The sequence below is a fragment of the Otolemur garnettii genome, unplaced genomic scaffold (assembly GCF_000181295.1).
Source record: "Otolemur garnettii isolate 467f Iridium unplaced genomic scaffold, OtoGar3 scaffold00088, whole genome shotgun sequence".
NCBI classification, from domain to species: Eukaryota; Metazoa; Chordata; class Mammalia; order Primates; family Galagidae; genus Otolemur; species Otolemur garnettii.
This window is the reverse complement of record NW_003852483.1, coordinates 6,403,354-6,426,695: the sequence shown is the minus strand read 5'-3', so window position 1 is coordinate 6,426,695 and position 23,342 is coordinate 6,403,354. Positions and strand designations below refer to the sequence as shown.

Genomic DNA, 23,342 nt, shown 5'->3' with positions numbered 1-23,342 from the left:
CATAGGGTAAGGAAAGCATCTACTGAGTGAAGGGTGGGGACAAGGAGACACAGGAGAGGGTGTTGATGGTGACCCATTTAGCAAATTGTCAGAGGTTGAGTGGGGTGAGGAGGGAGGTATTCCATACTGAAGGAGACTGAAAAAGCATAGCAGCTAAATGCTATTCTGGATTAAATGCTTACGTTACTGGAATTGTTGAAATTTGAACAAGATTTGAGGATTAAAAGTTGCAATTCCATCCAAGATGATTGTAATGGTCACATTATGGTTTATGTAGTAGGGTATCTTTGTTGTAGAAAATGCATGTTGGAACGTTCTGGGGTGATATAGCACATTATTATGTTTCTTCCACCTTTTCTATAAATTTGAGATTGTTTCCAAATATGGACCAATAGAAAAATTTCAAGTAAATAAACTTAAATTGATTTTTTTAACCTAAGACATATAAATTGACAATAAAAAGATTGAAAAAATTAATAATTAGTGAGAAATAGCAGTTTATTTATTTATTTATTTTTGTAGAGACAGAGTCTCACTTTTTCACCCTCGGTAGAGTGCAGTAGAGTCAAAGCTCACAGCAACCTCCAACTCCTGGGCTTAGGAGATTCTTCTGCCTCAGCCTCCCAAGTAGCTGGGATTACAGGTGCCTGCCACAACGCCTGGCTATTAACAGTACATTTATTTATGACTCTAAATGCAATTAGCCCTGAGCTTCTGAATGACAAAAATATAATTGGCATGGGGATTGTTCCCTGTCCTCACTTTGGAAGTTCACTGGCTATAACTTCTACATTAGACTTCTTCAAAGTACTTTCTAAAACCTGAATTTTTCAGACTGTTTGTAACTGCTCTTCTAGAATGGGCTTCTCCACTTTGATGACTTTTCACTGAAAGGTTTATTTCCCTTTTGCCTTAATTCCTCTGTTCTAAAAGCATTTGCAAAAGCTTGATTACATTTGTGTATAGATCATATACGTGCCAAATCTACTATGTTACTGCATAAAAGTATTTCTTTTCTACTTTACATATAAAGCATAGAATTGTTTGCTTTAAATACATTTTGTAAACTTACCTAACAAACATTGCAACCTAATTATTTGTATCCTCATATTAATCTGAAATTTTCAAAAAATGTCTTTTATGAAGGATTTCATATGTCTGCTAAATATGATATGGTATTATATAAAATAAATATGTGGAATTTATTACGTATTATCATAGCCTTAACTGGCCTGAAGTAAGTCCAGTTTTCTAAAGAATGGTGTATATGCTTAGTTTGGTTAAAATTTTATCATTAAGCTACTATTCTGGGTAATGAAAATAGAAAAATATCAAAAAGTAGGAGGTGAAAACAATATGGTTTCCAATTAGTGAGCATTTTTGCTTTAATAATGTGGAGAATGACTGAAGTCTAGGAACATTTGAAATTTTAAAATAATTTTAACATTGGAACTACAAGATTATAATTGAAGTAGTATATCTAGTTAATAAGGCAGCCATAAAAACTATTTTTAAGAATTAAATTACTAAGAAAAGATGGCTTAATATATATTACCTGGGCTATGGCTCTAATTACTTTTACTAAGTATAACTTCATTTCTTGAGCTTATAAAAACAAGGATATTACTTGCTTCTAATTCACAGATGTGTTTGTGTCCCAATAGCTATTAAGTCCTTAAGAAGATTTTAGATTAAAATAAACATGCTGAGGTATGCCTTCTAAAATTTTACATATAAAATTATGTGTATATGATATTCTTTTTTCCTAGGAAATATAAAGCTTGTAGTTCCTTGACTTAACTTTTTCTATAGTTAAATCCCATGAGAAAAAAAGTTTATTGAATGTCATTGTTTCTCAGGCAGATGTAGAGTTAGAGAGATGATGTAGATATTAGGAATCTTTAAAAAGGCTTGAACTTGATAGTTAAAATCTCCTATGATGTTGAGGTTGAACTCTCTGGTCTGTTCAAGAGCTCTCCTCACTGTCTTTCTGGGCGTCAGTTTTCCTCCTGGTCCTTCAATATAAGCCCAGTGTTTATGAAATTCCAGATCCAAATGGAAGGATTTTTTTTGGAAACTGAGCAACAATTGAATTACTTACTCCTGGACTTAGCAGAGTGGTTTGACTTAAAATATTACCTATCACATATAATATCTATGAAATCAGAGCTATCTCCACTAAAGGCAGGTAATTTATTTAGAGTTTTTAAATCTATTAACTCTTGTGGGTATGAAAGAAGTTGTAGGGGAATTAAAAAGACAGTCTCAGTGTTGTGTTAGAACTAGGTGGTTTTGTGTTTGCTACCATTGGTAATAGAGAATATTTGTAACCTACATTTGTAACCGAGTGAGGGATTAAAAATACAGTACTATGCCTGATCTGATACAGTTAACCACTCCACCACACATACTACACACACCCCTCCCTTAAAATATAGAAGAGGAGTTTTCTCTCAGATATCCCGTATTTAACCCAGCTTCTGACAACCTCCTACAGTCTAGTCTTTGAACACAGTAGGGAAGATAAGAAATAAGGAAAGGCTTTGATTTAAAGATCACTAGATATAATAGATTCCTAGTTTAATTATGAAGAGAAATTAATTTTTAACACAGATACAAAGAGAAAAGTATCTTAAGCAAAAGCCTCTATTGGCAGATAACCTCACAAAGATTGTTCAATTTAGCCTTTCAATTTTAGCTGATTTTTTTTATTTAAATATATTTAAATGCTTGATAATCCTTAACTTTAAAGACTTGTGATAGAACTTCACATTTGCTGTAATTAAGATACGTATGTATTTATGATTTTATTGTAAGAAGATTGCTAGAAAAAGTAATGCATCATCAAATGGGAAAATTAATACCTGTGCAATATTATAAAAGCTGCTCAAATGACCTGTCTTACTCCATGTATATGACTGTTGTCATATAAAACTTGTAGGTAGTTCCTTGACTTTGGAACTACAAGATTATAATTGAAGTTATAATCAAGACTACAAGATTATAATTGAAGTATGAGTTGCTGCACACCACCAGGAGAAAATCCACAGTTATGTAAAGAAATCCCTCATGATCCTATCAAATTCTGTAGCACTATCTGTCATGGAACCTCGTACTTACAAACATTCGTAAAATGTAGGAAAAGTTTTGGACTCCCAAATAGGAAAAGATGTCACTTATCTTTAAGAAAGCAACTAATTTATTCCTTTCTGTTCTTATTATTCATTATTAATTAAAGGAAACCAAATATTTTTTAAAATTATAATACAACTAAGGCAATAAAAATATCACAAAGATTTTGAGATATCATGAATTACTATATACAATAATGATAATAATTTACTGTGCTTTGTGTATAAAAATAAGCTTAAGATATTTACAAATATGGACTTGTTGCCTAGAGCTCAGTGGCTAGGGTGCTGGCCATATGCACTGGGGCTGGTGAGTTCGAACCTGGCCTGGGCCTACCAAAGAACAATGACAACTACAGCCAAAAAATAGCCAGGTGTTGTGGCAGGTGCCTCAGCTACTTGGGAGGCTGAGGCAAGAGAATTGCTTAAGCCCAAGAATTTGAGGGTACTGTGAGCTGTGATACCACTGCACTCTACTGAGGGTGATATAATGAGAATCTGTTTAGTAGTGAGTACATGTGGTGTTTGTTTTTTCATTCTTGAGTGTAAGAGATAAATAAAACCTGGAGTGTAAGAGAATTTTTTCAGAGTGATAGCAAAGGGCAGGCTATGCTTACTGCCTGAAGAATACTTTTGAGTTTCCAAAGTTCAGGACTCCTCTCATAATGCAGCCCACTGGATGTACAGACACCCATCTGGGCCTATCCGTGATTCCCCCATAGGAATTGGAGGCAAGAAAATTGATGTAAATATGCTGGTGCTCATCTGGCTTGCTGTGCTGTGAATAATGAAGTCCTTTACTTTGATCCAGGAGTCTTTGGATGCATTTTTCAAGTTGGCATGCTCACTTTGTTAGCTTGCCAGTAGGGTAAAAATCTCAGACTTGTCAGAGTTTTTGACAATGTGCTGGCCTGAGAAATGGCTGTTTTCTTCATGGATAAAATTATTACATGATATAGGAAAGAGTGAGAGGATATTATCTATGGGGATTAGCAAACTTTTTAAATTTCAAATATTAAGGGGGTAAAAACGTTTTAGATTACCTGGCTCAGGCTTGTGATGCTTGCATCCCAGGTGTTTCGGTGTGCCCATCACCCAAATAGTGCTCACTGTACCCATTAGGTAGGTTTTTGTCCTCTGCCTGCCTCCTCCCTCCTGGTTGATTTCCACCAAGTTATACTTCCTTCTGCACAAATGTGGGCTCATTGGTTAGTTCCAGTTTAATAGTGAGTACATGTGGTGTTTGTTTTTTCATTCTTGAGATACTTCACTTAAGAGAATGGTGTCTGATGCTATCCAGATTGTTGCAAAAAAAATTAAATGAAATTTGATTAACTAAAAAGCTTTTGCACAGCTAAGGAAACAATCAATAGAGCAAATTGACAACCTACAGGATGGGAGAAAATATTTGCAAGCTATCCATCTGGGCTAATATCCAGAATTTACAAAAAATTCGAGCAAATCAACAAGGAAAATCAACCCTATTGAAAAGCGAGCAAAAGTCACAAACAGAAGTTTCTCAAACGAAGAAAGACAAATGGCCAATAAACATATAAAAAAATGCAAACATTTCAATGTAAAAATAGCGTAAGTTCTTTTATTAATCACAGCTGACACATTCTGGAGGAGAGATCAGGCAGCTTTCTCTTTTTGGATGGCACAGCAGCTGTGTGTCTACTGTACTCATCTGCTCCTCCGTCTTTAGGGAACTGAGGGAATTGCTGTGACAGAGCTCGTCTTCTGGGTCACTGGGGTTGATTGTCGATTTGTTTTGTTTGTTTGCTTGTTTATGGAAGACTAGGCAGATGTCCTTTCCTCCTTCTTTGCTCCACGTGACATCTACCTCTTTGATTTTCTTACTGTATTTTAAAATGCTGCCCATATTCTATTCTGGAAAGCCAGAGTTTTCCCAGAAAGCTGAGCCTATGCTATGCTTTTGTGCACATAGTCTATTTTGGAAAGTGATGTTATCAAAGAGAGGAGTGGAACAGAGAAGATGGGAAGACCAGTAAAAAGGTACATTGTTCGCTGGTCACTGCTGTGAGCACCTGGAGCTTGATCTCCCCCAGAAACCCCTCAGGAAGCCAGTAGGATATATCTCAGGGTCACACCCATGAGAGACAGTGGAAGGAATGCATTTACTCCCAGTCCTGAGAGAGCAACAGGGTACAGAACTGCTCTTGAGGTGCTAACTCCTGGCTACAGGGTGAGGAATATAAATCAGTTGCGACTGGGTTTTTGCAGGAGTCTCAGGCCAGGATATCAAAGATGACAAGTGACCAAGAGACAGAGAACTTCTTGGTACTTAAGAAGGTGCTGCCACATTACACTATGAGGAGCTGGTTAGCTCAGCCCTGCCCAGAATAAAAGGTGAGCAAAGAGGGTGTGAGGTGAGGCACAGGAGGTGACCCACGGTCGTATACTGTGGTATAGTTTATAGTCATGGTACACTGGTCTGCAGAACGAATCTGTGTATTTATTCAATTTTAATGCATTTATATTAAGAAAGCAAGTTTTGTCTTCATGCTACATTTCACTGTTAGATTTTCAATATTAAATTCAAGCTCCTAAGAAAGCAAACCAGTACTTGCATGGCCTATATCCTTAGCTTCTTTGAGTTACTAATTCCCTCTCCCATCCATCCTGCCTTCTTCCTGTACAGTCCTGGCTCAGCCAGATAGGTAACTTTTTTACTACACTGGCTTTGCATATTCTGTTTCTTTTTCAGAATCATCTCCCATTCTATACATTGTCAGTTCACGCTGTTGATCATCTCTTTTGCCATGCAGGAGCTTTTAGTTTAATTATGTCCCATTTGTATATATTTTTTATTGCCCATGTTTTTGAGGTCTTAGTCATGAATTCTTTGCCTAGGACAATGTACAGAAAAGTTTTCCCTGGGTCTTCTCCTAGAATTTTCTTTTTTTTTTTAATTGAATGGTAACTACGTACATTAATGCATTTCTGGGGTCCAGTGTGGTGTTTTCACATACAATTTGAAACATTTCATCAAACTGGTTACCATAGCCTTCATGTCATTTACCTAGTTATTGTGCCAACACGTTCATATTCTATTCTTAGAAAGGTTCACTTGTACCCTTGTAAGATAAACCACAGAAGTGATCCCTCCAATCCCCTTCCCTCCACCCATTTTCCCCTCCCCTCTCCCTCCCCCCTAGAATTTTCATAGTTTCAGCTCTTACGTTTAATTCTTTAATCCATCCTGGGTTGACTCTTGTATATTGTGAGAGATAGGGGTCTAGTTTCATTCTTCTGCATATGGCAGTCCAATTTTCCCAGCATCATTTTCCTGAAAAGGGTGCCCTTTCCCCAGTACATCTTCTTGTTAACTTTGTGAAAGATCAGTTAGCTGTAAATACCCTGCCTCTTCACTTTCATCACTCGTTTAACATCAAATCCATAATATGTACCTTTATGGGCCTCTCTTACTGCACTAGGCATATTGCATTGCAATGGATTTTTAAAAATACATCCCTTCCTCAAGACTGTTATATAATTGAGGGATGATTTTGTGCTGCCAGTATAGAATCCTTCATGGTTTATTGGCTGTGAAGTAAAAATAAGTGGTGTACTTATTGGGCATCTTTACATTGCAGGTGACAAAAATCTCAAATAGGCTTAAACAATAAAGGAAATCAAAATAACCACTTTATTCAATATAGGTTGCTCTTTGGCAACCAGATGCTGTCATCAGCAGTCTGCATCTTTCCTTCTTTCAGTTTTGTTTTCCTCTACACTGGCCTAATTCATGAGCAGCTCTGTGTAGTAGCTTCAGGCATACCGTTTACTAGCTTAGAAACATGATTACTTTTCTTTATTTTTGCTCTTAGGAGTTTTCAGTTCTGCAGCTATTATGCCTTTATTTGTTTATTCCATTCAGTAGGATAAGCTCCACAAGAGCAGAAACTATAGCCCCAGAATATAAAGAAATGTCTGGCACAGTGTAGATTTTTAACAAATATTTGTCAAACGAATGAATGGATGTTTTTCACAAGAGCTCAAGCCAAATTCCCAGGTTCTGCTCTTATTCATTCAGCATGGGCTTACTGACCACTCTCAATCTAATCCTTCCCAGTGGGACGTAGCATTCAGTTGGCCACTGCTCCCTGGACCTAGGTGGGAAGGTGAGCCTCATTCAAACACCAAGGAGTGAGATTTAGGGAAGACAGTGACTCAAGATGACCAAATGAGGGCTCAAGACCACTTGAAACAGAAGTTTTCACAAAGCAAAAAGAGTGGATCACGTGCTTACTGTGACTGTTTATGTTAACTGTGCTTTTGCTAAAGAATTCCCTTTAAATAGCAATGTCTAAATCAATTCAGATCCATCATAACAAGATAAACTTTCACTATATCCTAAATAAAAGTTTTATTTCAACCCTCATTAAAATAATGTTGAGGTACATTAAGAACTTAAAAGGCAGGTGATAATGGAAAGAATGAAATAGTACCAGATCCAGATGATTATATCCTAAGAAGGATGGCCATACCCTTCCCTGTTTGTGATTTGATTTCTTTATAGTGTCTTCCATACTGACTCAATGTGTAGAATGATAGAGAAATATTGCCATGGATTTAGTGAGTTGTACCTAATTTAGACAGTCTCTGAAAAGGTATTAATAATTTTTTTAGAATGAAGATGTTTTCTGTAAAAAGTAACTGTTTGTCTAATTCTTTAATAATAGGTTGTGCGTTTTTCTGATAATTTGATGCTGAATAAGTTGCTTTCCCCTCTTATTACCAGTCCAGGGCCCCTTTGTCTTCTGCCTTCCTTAGGTTCCAGCAACGTAGTGATTAGCTTCTTTCACAGTGAAGACAAAGTGGGAGCCACTGAGCATGCATGTGGCAGAGTGACTCAGCATCATAAAGTCCTTTCCTGAAAGATTTGCTTTACTTATGCCATCCAAAGTGGATATAAGCACCACTTAAAGCAGAACCTTCCCACATTTCCCCCTAAAATATTACTATGTAATTTCATATGAATGGAATGGTGTGTTAGTTTCCTGTGGATCTTCTAAAAGAAAATGACCACAAACTAGATGACTTAAAGTAACAGAATTTATTCTGTCATAGTTTTGGAGGCCAGAAGTTTAGCATCAAGATCAATGGTTTAAACTCAAAATGTCAGCAGGGCCACAAGCCCTCCAGAAGCTCTAGAAATATATTCTTTGTTTCACTGGCTTCTGGTGACTCCTGCATTCCATCACTGTGGCCACCTCACTGCTGTCTCTGCCTCCATCGTCACACCACCTTCTCTTTTGTGTGTGTGGTCTGCTAGTCCCTGCCTGTGTCTCTCTTACAAGGATAATTCTGATGGCCCTTAGGGCCTGTCACAGTAATTGAAGATGCTTTCCTCATCTGAAGGATTTTAATCACCTCTGGAAAACCTTGTACCTATTAGGTAACATTCACAGGGGCCTAGATGTCCCTAGATTGGGACATAGATGTATCTTTGGAAACCTTTGTCAGTTTGCCACAAATGGTATTGCCACAAAAGATTTATCTTTACTAAAGCCATTCAACCACAAATACAATGTTGCTTGGTCTTTTAATAAAATCCTTTAAGTAATAGTGTAATTTGTCATTCATAACTCTGCCCAAAGATGCCAGAGTGTATCTTTATTTAGATTTAAAGATCCTTGCCAGAGAGTCAGCCATACCCTTTTCTTTTGAGTTGTCCCATTTCCTTTGCATTTTTGGGTAAAATCTACCCTGCTGTCATCCATTCATTCATCTTTATTTCATTCTTATCATTAGAGCCTAAAGCAACAAGTCACTGAAAATGCAAGGTTTATGTTCGCGTTCTCCAGAGGCACCGTCACACATGGCTCTCTTCTCATAGTGTTTGCTCTTTCAGACACTGGTTTCATTCTTAAGCAATTAAGATGCTTGCATACATTTGGGAAAAACAAATATTATCTATTTTTTTTATTTTGTTATCTGTCCACATGACAGATATTTACATGTCCCTCTCTCACGTCCCGTGTTAGATTCTAAACCTCTTGAACCATGCCCCGCTTTATCTCCCATAGTGCTTTGCATATGATAGGTGGTTGCTCAATGCACTTTTATTTACTAAGTGAAAGAATTAATATATTCAAGTAGTTGTTGGAGTTTTGTTTTGCTTTTTCTAAATAGGTGATATGATATATAATTTCTGAGTAGGACTATTGCCTAACATCAAAATTTTTATTTTTAATCTCAAAGTTCATACCTTTGATGCAAAAAAAAAAAAATATTAAGGAATACTACAACTCACTGCAATATACATATATGTATGTATATATATGTATACACGTATTCAAATAAATTGCTGTTTTGAATAGTATATTATCTCTTTCTGACTTAGGAAGGTAAGGACAATTTCTCAAATTTATTTTTAATCATTTTTCAGACTAATTTTGATTATTCTACTGTCTTTGAGGAACATAATACAGAAAAACTTTTTCTAGCACAAATTACAAAGGATACTGAGAGCACCTATCAGGCTGAGCATGATACCAGACAAAGGTAGGGGAATAAGTCAGACCACAGAATGTGGTCCAGGATGGGCTAATCTCCAAGACCAAGTCAGCAAGCCCAGGGAAATGCAGTGAACCCGAGGCGATCTGATCTAGCATCAGTTGTCAAGGTGATGACTTGAAATGGCTGTGTGAGGGGAGCATGCAGGATTCCCTGTATGTTTATCTCACTTCTGTCTCAACCACTGTTGGGTCATCACCTAACAGGCTTGTCTGATGTTATATTTATTCTCGGCATTTTACAAATACTTCTCCCTTTCAAATCTTGAAGTTTTATTGTCACACAGCTCAGCATGTGAGGTTTTAAAGAAAGTTCATTATTTTTGAACAAGCATGAAATAACCCTGAAGAAAACATTTTATCATTTTATATCATTGTCAACCATGACCTTCTAGCAGGAAAATGATAGAAAATGTCTCTATGTAGTAATGAATCCCTACTGTTGGATGGTGAGATTAAACAGGAAATAACATCTGTCTATAATAGCACATTAAGACATTGGAATCCATTGTTCAGCTAAGGACTTGGAAATACAGTAAATCTTAACCAGACTTTATAATAAGCTGAAGGAGGCTTAGATTCCCTAACACCTGTTTGACTCTTAAATCTCAATATTGTACAACACTTTCTAAGAAGAAGCTGTTCATGGAATTCAAAATGATATGAAAAGAGCAATAAATTAACTTAAGCACCAGGTATGTTCTTTTATTTTGTGAAATTTATTGTTTTTATGAAGGACAGTTTTCTTTAAGCCTGTGCCTCAAAATTTTCTTCATTGCAAGGAGAATCTTTGGTAAACAAGTGCTACTGATTCTTGAAATTTACAAAGGTAAAATTGAAAATATCAATAATTTTGTTTCCAGCTATCTTTATAGATTTATTCTTGAACTTTAATGATATTGGAAGTCATCCAAGATGAGTGAAATATATAGTTGGAAAACTAATTAGGGGAACCAAAGGAAAGAGTAAAAATGATATTATCTATTACACCTTTTAGCAGCATTCTTTTGAGATTGCCTTGGAGATATGAATCTGTAATGTCTCTAGGCCTCTTGTCTTTTGGCTTGACTGATAAAATTTAATAATTTAGGAAGATTAAGTTTAATTAAATTTACTTTTTAATGATAATTCTATTTGTTTACTTATTTGATAGATGTGCAATAGAAGTTTATTGAGTACGTGGTATCTTTTAGATTCTGTGCTAGGTATACAGCACACAAAGTTAGAAAAGACTTAACCATGCTTTCAAGAGCTCATGATTTCACAGGGAGAGGTAGACATGTCAGCTAGGCATCCCAAGCACATGTGAAAAGCCCAATGCTATATAGTCTGGAAAGTTACTGTGGTACATAAGCATCAGGAATATAGTTAGTGTGTTTTATGATTTAAGAATAGTTTTTATCCAAAAATTTTGAATGCTACTTCATAAGATGTCCCTGGATTTTTTTTTTCCTCAACAAAAATGGAAGAACATAACATGAGGCAGATAGGCTTTGGGGGCAATATTCCCTAAATGATGTCTCTCTTCCTTGGATCCTGCCGTGGCTACTCATGGACCTGCCATCCAAGGATGGAGTATATGTGTTACTTTTTTGTATCCTAGCCTCTTTTCAGTTTTCAAATGACTTTATAGAAAATTTAAGTAAAGTTCTTAGCAAGCTGGATTAGTATTTCTCTCATTTTCTTAGCCCATTATGTAGCATATTTGCTGACATATAAGTATCCTTACTGCCCAGTGTTATCTAGAGAACATCTGTGCTAGGGAAATTAAGAAGAGCTCTTTTTTTTTTAACATTCTTTTAAAAATTAATATGAGGGTACAATTAGGTTACAATGTTTGCATTTGTTAGGAGGAGTCCCTGTTGTAGTGTCCCCCACCCAGAAGATGTGCCATATACCCTTACATTGTGCCCATTAAGTGGGAACACGGCCACCCCCCTCCTTCCTTCCCTCTCCCTCCTACCCTCTTCCCCCCTCATCTTGAATTGAATTGAATTTTCTCAATTAGAAAGTATTAGACCATCCACTGGCTTCATATTAGTATTGAGTACATTGGATGCTTGCTTTTCCATTCTTATAATAAGAAGAATCTGTTTCAATTCCATTCAGGTTAATACAAAAGGTGTAATGTCTCCATCTTTTTTTAAATGACTAAATAGTATTTCATGGTGTACATATGCCACAGTTTATTTATTTATTTCTGGGTTGGTGGGAATTTAGGTTGTTTCCACATCTTGGCAATTATAATTGAACTGTGATAAACAATCTAGTGCAAATGTCCTTATGATGAAATGATTTTTTTTCCTTCTGGGTAGATTCCTAGTCATGGGTTTGTGGGATCAAATGAAAGGTCTACTTTGAGTTCTTTGAGGATTCTCCATAATTCTTTCCAAAGAGGCTGTATTAGTTTGCAGTCTCACCAACAATATAAAAGTGTTCCCTTCTCTCCACATCCACCCCACCATCTGTAGATTTGGGACTTTGTGATGTGAGTTATTCTCACTAGGATCAGGTGATATCTCAGGGTAGTTTTGGTTTACATTTCTCTGATAATTAGGGACAATCAGCATTTTTTTCAAATGTTTGTTAGCCATTCATCTGTCTTCTTTAGAGAAGGTTTTGTTCATATCTCTAGCCCAGGGATAGATGAGATTATTTTCTCTTTTTTGTTGTTGATTAATTAGAGTTCTCTGTAGATCCTAGTCATCAACCTGTAGATCCTTTGTCAGATTCATACCATGCAAACATCTTTTCCCATTCCGAAGGTTGTCTATTTGCTTTAGTTATTGAGTCCTTAGCTGTGCAGAAGCTTTTCAGTTTAATTAAGTCCCATTTGTTTATTTTGGTTGTTGGTACAATACCACTGAAGTCTTCATAAAATCTTTCCCCAGGCTAACATCCATAAGAGTTTTTCCCACATTTTCTTCTAGGATGTTTATCATTTCATGTCTTAGATTAAAATATTTTATGCATCTTAAGTCAATTTTTGTAAGTGGTGAGAGGTGAGGATCCAGTTTTAGTCTTTTATATGAGGTTATCCAGTTCTCCCAGCACCATTTATTAAATGGGGATTCTTTTCCCCAGTGTGTGCTCTTGTTTGGTTTATTGAAGATCAGATGGTAGAAGAGACTGGTTTCATGTCTAGGTTTTCTATTCTGTGCCATGTCTATGTCTCTATTTTTATGAAGAAAGGCTGTTTTGTTATGTAAGCATTTCAGGGGGAAGTTTAAAGACGCTATAGAGAAAATCATTTTTTCTTAACCACACTGCATGATTCCATGTTATTCTTGCTGTGCGCATTTAGAACATAATGAGTGCTCCTCAGGTCACGTGTGTTAAGTTGATGCTGTCCATTTAAAAAAAAAATGCCAAGTTTTAAGGGGATACAAAGGTTTTTGTTAAGGGAAAATCTTGTATAATGTTTAAGTCAGGGTTTTTTGGTATCCCCAACACCAGAATAGTGTTCATTGTACCAATAGATAAGTTTTTATCCTACACGCACACTTTCACCTCCTCTCTTCTTGGTTTCTTGTGTCTTTTAATGCCCATGTGTACTCATCTATTAGTTCCCACTTATTAGTGAGAGCATATGGTGTTTGGTTTTCTATTCCTGAAATAGTTTATTTAGGATAACGTTCCCCAGTTTCTTCCATAAAGTAGACAAAAGACAAGAACAGAAGTCTTTTGAAAAAAGACAAATGGCCCACAAGCATATGAAAAAGTGCTCAATGTCACTAAACCTCAAGGAAATGCAAATTAAAACTAAAATGAGATACTAGCTTTCCCATTAGAGAATGGCCATTATTAAGAAGAAAAGAAAAACACCTGATGACATGGATGCAGAGAGAAAAAAATGTTTATGTACTGTTGGCGGGACTGCAAATTACTTTAACCTCTATTGAAAACACTATGGAGATTCCTCAAACAAATAAACATAGACTTACCATTTGATCCAGCAGTTCTACCACTGGGTATCTGACCAAAGGAAATTAAAACATTTTTTCACAAAGACACCTGCACTCAAGTGTTTGTCACACAGCATAATTCACATTTGCAAATATTCAGAATCAACCCAAGTGTCCTTCAATTCGTGAGTTGAGTACATAAAGGAAATGTGGTATATAGAGTACTACTCAGCCATAGAAGGGAATGATATAATGTCATCTGTAGCAAGGTGAAGGGATACTGCTCCTTATGTGTTAAAATCACAATCCCAGTGTCTGATTCACCTATATAATACTTTCATCTCTAGGGAATATATATAAAATGTTTCTGTATTAAATACTTTGAATATTTTGCTAGACACCGAAATTCTGTCCTCTCTAGGATGGATGGTTCACAATGTGTTATTTTTTTCTGTTGTCATGTCTTAATATATGTCACTGTCTTAATGGCAGTACATGCTTTCAGAAAAGCTGCTGTAATTCTAATATTTTTTTTATGAAATCATATTCACTCTGACTAATTATAATCAATGAATTGTCTTTTTATTGTCCCTAGTATCACATACTTATCCTAATAAGAGCCCTGCACTACCTCTAATATCTACCTCATTGAATGTAGCAGAAACATTTTGCTAAGTCATAGCAATCTAGTTAATTCTGCATGCTTTCTTTCCTTTTGTGAACTTATTAATAACAACTGGCTCACAAGGGGGAAAAAGGGTATAACAAAATATGCAGTTCAAAGTCTTTTAATGATATATTCAAAGTATAGCCTTCCTTTTCATAAAAATACCCAATATCTGACAGAAAACTACTTTTAAAATTAGTAGATCAATGACCTTGCTAGAAAATAAGAAGAGGAAACTTTATTGTGGAAAATATGTAAAATGACTGAGAGTAAAATGGTTACAATGGACTGAAGGATGCTGAAGTGAGCCTCACATTTTTTCTGTTACTTGTGGGGTTATACATGGTTACACATGGGAAAAGGGTACCCCAAGGTGGAAATGGTTCTAGGGGCTTCTCAAGTTTGGAAATGGAAGAACCTGGGGTCCTCATAGTCTTATAACAAGTAAGGTAATCTGGATAAAACACTTCTTAACTTCCAGCAATTCTTTTAGACCAGAATTCAAGCAATAGAAGATTGCCTCAAGGTGAGAGTGATATACGGGGGTCCTTGGGTTGAAAAGGTAGACAATTCTCAACAAGGCTAAAGATACCAGATGAAAGGAAGCAGGAGCCCCATGTCCCGTAGGCAAGCATATCCCAGTGAGTCTGCAGGGTGTGTTTTTACTGGTTCGTCACTACAAGTGCCCCTTCTGGGGGTCCTGGTTACCTAGAGAAAGTAGTCTCAACACTTGGTGCAGACTCTGTCTCCACAGGTTCTGTGTAGGGACATTGTATTTCTAGCCACAACCAAGGTTTAAGCACAGAATGTATACTACCTCTGTGTTTGTGTGTGTGTGTCTGTATCTGTGTGTGCATGTGTGTGTATATAAAGAAACTTCAAATATAATTTAAAGTAGTTTTGCATTGGTGGTATATCCAGACAACTCACAGAATGAAGAAAATAAGGGATATAAGGGAATTTTATGTCTTCATTATGGTGGAAGTTACACAACCATATACATTTGTCACAGCTAACAGAACTGCATAGTTTTAAATTGAATAAATTCTCAGAAATTTTATTTGGTATACATTATGCATGTACTCCAATGGAAATACTAAAAATGTTTAAAAATGGAAGAGTAGTGGTTCTTGAGCTAGGTTTTAGTGTGTGTGTGTGTGTGTGTGTGTGTGTGTGTGTATTTAGTGCTAGTATATATATTTAGAGCTATTATCTGCCCCAACCTGCAATCTATGTATTAACCATATTGTGATATTTTCCCCTGGCAGGCGATTGCGACACCCCACTGGCATCTGCCTTGCCTCCATCATCCTTCAGCAGCTCCTCAGAGCTGTCCAGCAGCCATGGCCCTGGGTTTGCAAAGCTTAATCGAAGAGATGGTGAGTCTGCTTTTTCCTCACATTGCTCCTTGGTGACTCTCATTGGATTTTCATTTAACAAAATAATTATAATTGATCGATGCTTTGCAGAAGGAAATAAAATTCCAAATAAGCATATTTGTTCCCATTTAAAACTCTGAGGATGTCTTTGACATGAGCACATTGATCACTTGGCTTGCTGGTCCTGCTGGTCCTGTCTTGGTCCAAGCCTCATCGGCCTGGGAACAAGTCACAGCTGACTTGACAGTGTTTGAACTCTCTGTATACTCACTGCAACATGTAAGTCTGTATCCAAGGCCTCAGAATGAGCTATGTCCTTTAGTTTACCTTGAATTGTTTTTTTTCACAAGTATATGTTTCATTGTCCTAGATTATTTGGTTACCCTTCTTTGGACAAGAAAATTGGCAAAATAAAGACACATACACATTTTAAAAAGATTTTATTATGTCGTAACTACAACTCTTAGTTTATTTCTCATTATGGCTGACTTTAGCATCCACTATAGAGAAATAAACATGTAATGGTTTATTCATGCTCCACTGTGAATATTCCATTTATATTTGTAAGCATATCTCACAAGGAGTGTTTCTTTTACATATGTTTAAACAGAAAGTGTAGAAAATCGAATGTTATCTAGCTATGTAAATAAGAGGGAACTTTAAATATCACATAAATAGTGACAATACATCAGCCTGGCATTTTTCAAACAAAAACTAAGTAAAACTTGCTAGAATAAATTCTCAGAAAATTGAACTTACAATTATTTTTATGGGTTAATATTCTAACAAATATTGGTAGCATACATGAAAAAAATGTGTACTATAAATATGCTTTCCTATTTCCTTATTTTGTATTTGTGTTTTTCTGTTTTATCCCCCTTTCTGTTGTATTCCTTGGTGTTTTTAATATTTGAACACATTAGTGCATTGCACATTGGGGCCAAATAAATATATTCTTTCTTTTGTTACAGGCAATATAGTAATCAAAAATGAATAACTTCTCATTCTGCTTAACATACATTTAAGTCTTACTTAATTCATTGCTGAGAGTTGTGTTCTGTCTTTTTATTTGTTTGCTTTTTACTTTTACATTCCTGAAGAATTAAAAGTATAATGGATGGCCATTATCACTGAAACAGTGATTGAGACTGGCACAGGGAATAATGGAAAACAAGAGCAATCTCAGGCTATAGTTCTTTACATGTCAAATGCTATTTTATTTATTTATCTTTTAATTTAAAAATATGAAGAGGGTATAAATGTTTTTGTTAAATGGATAGCTTTTGTGGTGTTTGAGTCATGGCTGTAAGTGTGCCCAGCCCTAATAGTGTTCATTGTATCCTTTAGGCAGTGTTTTGCCCCTTTCCTCCTCTCACCTTCCCCGATTTCCAGTGATTTTTACTTCCTTTTGTGCATATGTGTGCCTATGGGTTAGTTCCAATTTATTAGAGAGTACATGTGGTGTTTGTTTTCCATTCCTGAGCTACTTCACTTAGGATAATGGTCTCCAGTTTCATCCAAATTGTTGCAAAAGGTATTAATTCATTTTTTCAAATGTCTGAGTAGTACTCCATGTTATGCATATACCACATTTAGTTAATCCTCCTGAATTGATGGGCACTTGGATTGATTCCACATCTTTGCAATTGTGAATTATGCTACAATAAACATTTGAGTGCAGTTATCTTTTTGACAAAATGACTCCTTTTCCTTTGAGTGGATACCAAGTAGTAGGATTGCTGGATCAAATGATAGGTCTACTTTTAGTTATTTGAAAAATCTCTATACTGTTTTCCATAGAGGTTATGCTAATTTGAAGTCTTGTCAAAAGTATGTAAGTAATCCTTCTCTCTGCATTCACGTCAGCATCTATTTGAACTTTTTCATTAAAAGCCCTCCTAACATGGGTAAGGTGACATCTTGGAGTTTTAATTTGCATTTTGTACATTTATTTTCACTTGTTTCTTGGCCATTTGTCTATCTTCTTCTTCTTCTTCTTCTTTTTTTTTTTTTTTGCAGTTTTTGGCCAGGGCTGGATTTGAACCCACCGCCTCCAGCATATGAGGCTGGCACCCTACTCCTTTGAGCTACAGGCGCTGTCCTCTATCTTCTTTTAAAAAACTTCTGTTCATATCTTTTGACCACTTTTTACTATATATATTTGTTGTTGTTGTTGTTGTTGTTTTCTTGCTGATTTGTTTGACTTCTTTGTAGAGTCTGGATATTAGCCATTTATCAGATGTATAGTTTGCAAGTATTTTTTTCCCATTCTCTAAGTTGCCTATTTGCTCTGTTGATTATTTCCTTAACTATGCAGAAACTATTTAATTTTAGTTTCATGTATTTATTTTTGTTGTTGCTATAATTGTCTTTAGTTATAAATTCTGTGCCTAGGATGGTATCTAGAACAATTTTTTCTATATTTTCTTCTAAAATTCTCCAGGTTTCATGCATTACATTTAAACCTTTTATCCATCTTGAATTAATTTTTGTGATTGGAGGGAGATAAGAGTCCTTCATTCTTCTACATGTGGCTATCAAATTTTCCCAGCACCATTTATTTTCCCCAGCATACATTGTTGTCTGCTTTGACGGAGATCAGTTGCCTGTATGCTGATGGTTTTATATCCGGATTCTCTGTTATTTCATTGGTTGCTGTCTCTAATTTTGTACCAATACCATGTTGTTTTGGTTACTAGTCTTTTAGTATAGTTTGCAGTCTGGTAATGTGATAGTTCTAGATTTTTCTTTTTGATTCAGATTGCTTTGGCTACTTGGAATATTTTCTATGTAGAATTATTTTTTCTAGATCTGTGAAATACTAATATTGTGATGGAGAATGCACTGAATCTGTAAATCACTTCGGGTAGTATGAACATTTTAACAATGTTGATTCTACCAATCCATGATCATGATACCAGAAAATGCTTTCATTCCAAGTTTGCTGTAAGTTCAACAAAATTGATAATTGTATTCCAGGGTATCGTTTTACTTACTGATACTGTTATTTCTTTCTAGAGTTACACTTTTAACATATAAGCATAAATAAAAAAATTAGGCTCAGTGCCTGTAGCTCAGCGGCTAGGGCGCCAGCCACATATACCAAGTTCGAACCTGGCCGTGCCTGTCAAATAATAATGACAACTACAACCAAAAAGTAGCTGGGTGTTATAGCAGACATCTGTAGTCCCAGCTACTTGGGAGGGTGAGGCAGGAGAATCACTTAAGCCCAAGAGTTGAAGGTTGCGGTGAGATGTGATGCCACAGCACTCTACTGAGGGCAACATAGTAAGACTCTGTCTCTAAATAAATAAATAAATAAAAGAATAAGAAACATTTATGTGAGGCTGGGGGCAGTGGCTCACTCCTATAATCCTAGCACTCTGGGAGGCTGAGCTGAGTTAATTGCTTGAGCTCAGGCGTTTAACAACAGCCTAAGTAAGAGTGTGACCCCATCCCTACTAACAAAATAGAAAAGTTAGAGAGAGTTCCAGTTACTGAGGCAGCTGAAGCATGAAGATTGCTTGAGCCCAAGAGTTTGAGGTTGCTGTGAGCTGTGATGACACCATGGCACTCAAACCTGGGACAACAGAGTGAGACTTTGTCTCAAAAAAAAAATTTATATACATACAGAATTAGTAATACCTGTGTATAATACACATCCTTATTTTCCCCTCAAAATTTGGGCAAAAATTGTGCAGTGTACATGGCAAAATGAGGTATGTTTTTTTCCATTTGTTTGTGTCATCCATTTCTTTCCTCAGTTTTTCTTTGTTTTTTGTGGGTTTTTTTGTTTGTTTGTTTGTTTGTTTTTGGAGACAGAATCTCATTCAGTTGCCCTTAATAGACTGCTGTGATATCATAGCTCATAACAACTTCAAACTTTTGAGTTCAAGTGATTCTTTTGCCTCAGGCTCCCGAGTAGTTAGGACTATAGGTGCCCACCACAAGGCAGGGCTATTTTTAGAGAGAGGGTCTCACTGTTGCTCAAGTGAGTCTTGAACTCTTGAGCTCAAGCAATCTGTCTGCCTCATCCTCCCAGAGTGCTAGGATTACATGTGTGAGCCACTGCACCTAGCCCTTCCCAGTTTTTCATGGTTCTTGTTGTAATTTCACTTCCTTGTTTAAGGGTATTCCTAGGTATTTTATTTTCTTTATAGCTATTGTGAATGGAACCACATCTTTAATTCAATTCTCAGCTTGACTGATACTGGTGTATATGAATGCGACTGATTTCTATATATTAAATGAAGAACTGTTAGCCATACTTCAGAAATTATTCCATAACATTGAGAAGGAGGGAATCTTCTGAACTCATTCTGTAAAGCCAATATCACCTTGACACCAGAGCCAGAAAAAACACAACAATACCAACAAAAGGCAACTAAAGACCCCATCCCTTATGAACATTGATGCAAAAGTCCTCCTTAAAATATTAAGACTAACAATCCAATGGCACATTAAAAAAATAGTCCATTGTGACCAAGAGGGCTTCATCCCACAGATGCAAGGATGATTCAAGGATGCAAGGATGATGTAAATCAATAAATGTGATTTGCCCCATAACCAGAAATGAAAATAATGACCATATGATCATCTCAATAGAGGAAGAAAAAGCATTCAACAAAATCTAGTGCCCTTTGATGATTAAAAAAAAAAAACCCTCAACAAACTAGGCATAGAAAGAACATACCTCAAAATCATAAAAGCCACATATAACAAACCCATGGCTAACATCATACTGAATAGGAAAAGGCTGAAAGCATTTCCCCTAAGAACTAGAACAAGACAAGAGTGCCAGCTGTCACCACTTCTATTCAACATAGTGCTGGAAGTTCTAGCTAGAGTAATCAAGCAAAAGAAAAAAATAAAATTATCCAACTTGGGAGAGAGGAGGTCAAACTATTGCTCTTCACTGATGATATGATCTATTATCTGGAAAACCCTGAAGATTCCACCAAGAATCTCCTGAAATGGATAAATCAATTCAGCAAAGTTTCAGGTTATATATCCCATTTTGTATTAAGCACGTGACTATGAAGATTTTCCATCACAGGAATTGTTTTTATACATAGTTCATGTTTCTGCAACTTATAATGCAAAACTATATCAATCTTAATAATCTTAATACAATTTATTTTTGCGTTTATGAAGTTAGACAAATAGGTTTATTCCACTACTTCAGTTAGCTATCAACTGAGTTGCTTAGAAATTCATTGTTGTTTTTATGATTTTGATTTTTCCCCCTCTCTATGGTATTGTGCTATAGTCAACAAAGGAATTCCAAATTGAAAATGATTCATTGAAAGCTCTAGATTATCTCTAGTGTTTTCATATTTTTTATTAGAGTTAGCACAGTCAATGGAAGGGTAACTAAACAACGGTTCTGATCATAAATGATTAAACATACAAATAAATGACCACTTATCTCAGATATTAAAGCCTTCTTCTGATGAAGTGTCAAGATGTCAGCTGAAAATTAGGAGGCAGAAAACAAATCCTTTAGTTGTACAGCCTATGTACTTTCGTGATGGGAAGATGCCATGAAAACAGATGTGGTAATGACTAAAGCCTTACCCTGATGCGTGAAAGGAGAAGAAGGTTAACTATGAATCAGTGAATCCATCTGATCTACTGTAAGGGATCAAAATTGACATTATCTGGAGGTATCTTCCTCCACCCCACTTAGTGCTTCTATTTCACTAAATGATGAATCTATAGAACAAACAATTTAAGACATTTACATAAGCAACTTATTTATCTCCTTTTTATGAAGACTCAGTTTTTTCACCAAAACTTTTATAAGTTGTGAAACATAAATCAAATTTATTCTCAAGGTGAAAACATCCATTACCAAGATTACTGGACACATTAGAATGTAATTACTTAAATATGTTTCTACTTTCCACATTTACATAGAGTTTCAATATAATTTGAATTTTAATGTATCAGTGAATAATAAAATGCACATTCTTTAAACCAAAATCAGTGCCATTATTCTGGTAGGTTCTCTGGAAGCATTTACAGGTTAAGGTAGAGCTTCAGGGAAGAAAATAAAGATAATGCATGTCTCTAAGTGACCAGACCTTTTAAGGGACAGCATAATATACCTTAATAAAATGTTTTTTCTTTTTTCCATGCACTGGAGAAATCCTGTGCCTATAATGGTATTTGAATCAAGGAAAATTTGAAGAAATAAACATAATTAGCATTTAAAATACAGTAACATTGTATCATTGTTTCTGGAGACCATGAATGTGTACTCCATCTCTCTCTTTAATCTTTCTCATCTCAGTAGAAAAGGGTCCTAAGCTAAGAAGATTCTTGGCTGAAAAATGTAATATTATGATTTTCTACTTTTGTGTATCATTTTTATTTACCACCACTGAGTCTTTGTATTGCTTGCAGTCACTTTTACTCTTAAGATCAAACTCTGGTACAAAGATGAGAAAAGCAGGCAAATTATTTTAGATGCATTATTGACAAAGATGACTACAGTTCTTGGATCAGCCTCAAAAGAGACTATTTTTAAAATTCTAGTGAGAATGTTTTGCGGGAATATTTTGTCCTAAAATAACTTGCTTTTTTTTTTTTTTTTAACAACTTTAGTACATAATGATCATTTCTAACACGCTTCTGATCATGGCACAGGGTTCACAGGCCAGGCCTTTGAAGAAGAAGAGAAAGGACTTTCTTAGACTGATGTTTTTTGCTTCTTAATTTATTACATAAAAGTATTCAAAAAAATGGTCTTTAAATATTTAGTTATCTAATAGCTTTATTACTGAAGAATGCTTATAAATATTTAGGAAAAAATAATCATAGTTTTGACAATTGTGTCAAAATTGACATTAATTACAGAGGAAAAAAGGGGAAAAGCTGGTTCCTTATACTTCAGGGGAGATTTCAAAGTTTAGTGACAAATCCTATGCTAGGTTTCCCTGAAATCTCATGACCTGTTGAGGAGAGGTGGTGGGTGGGATGCTGGGTGTTTCTGCTCGCCAACTGACTGGTGTCTTGTGAACATGTGCTATGGGTCTATGGACTCATCCTACAGGGAAAATGAGGAAAAGTCAGGAAACTCAAGTAGGTCTAGGAAGACACTGGGTACCATACACAGGGTGGCAGAAAGGGTGGAGCCTGTGCAGGTGCCTGTAGCCCAGCCTCAGATTCTGGATAAAATGGTGATACTCTTGATAGGAGGCCAAAAGATCTCTCATGCATCTTGAATCCCTTACAATTCTGAAGCACAAGGTACCCCCAAATCTGCAGACATTCTCTGACTCCTTTGTCAGAGCTCAACGCCTGTCAACTTCTGGTCTTTTAGACTTTCCAGGCCTACTTCAGATAGGCACCCAGTGCACATGGCCAGGCCCTGCATGAGGTCCTGCTGATGCCTTTCTCTGGGCTTGATAGAAGGAAAAGTAGCACCACCCCTGGAGCAGCTTTTCTGAAGCAGCCTTTCCACTTTCTAAGGACCTCTGACTTCCCATATCTACATTTGTAGTACTTCTTTGGGGTATCTCATCTTACTTTTCAAGATTAGAGTGGTTGATTCTTCTTGTTGGGGCCCTTAGCTGGAGCTGGATAAGGAAGAGTCCTGCATTAAGATCCTGTTACTCATGGAAATTTGTCCTAGGGAAGTGCTGGTAGCAAGGAACTATTTAAAAAGCCTAACTTAGCACTTATTTGTTAGCAGGTATGAACAGAGCCAAGAA

General features: G+C 36.1%; 1 protein-coding gene across 1 annotated transcript in view; it reads left to right on the top strand.

Annotated features, from left to right (window-relative positions):
* The window catches only part of LOC100959238 (contactin-associated protein-like 3), a 204,117-nt gene that overhangs the window by 3,586 nt on the left and 177,189 nt on the right, over positions 1-23,342 (top strand). The window contains exon 2 of the mRNA XM_003795034.1: positions 15,514-15,624. Coding sequence (XP_003795082.1) covers positions 15,514-15,624 — 111 coding nt within the window. The remainder of the gene's footprint in view (positions 1-15,513; positions 15,625-23,342) is intronic.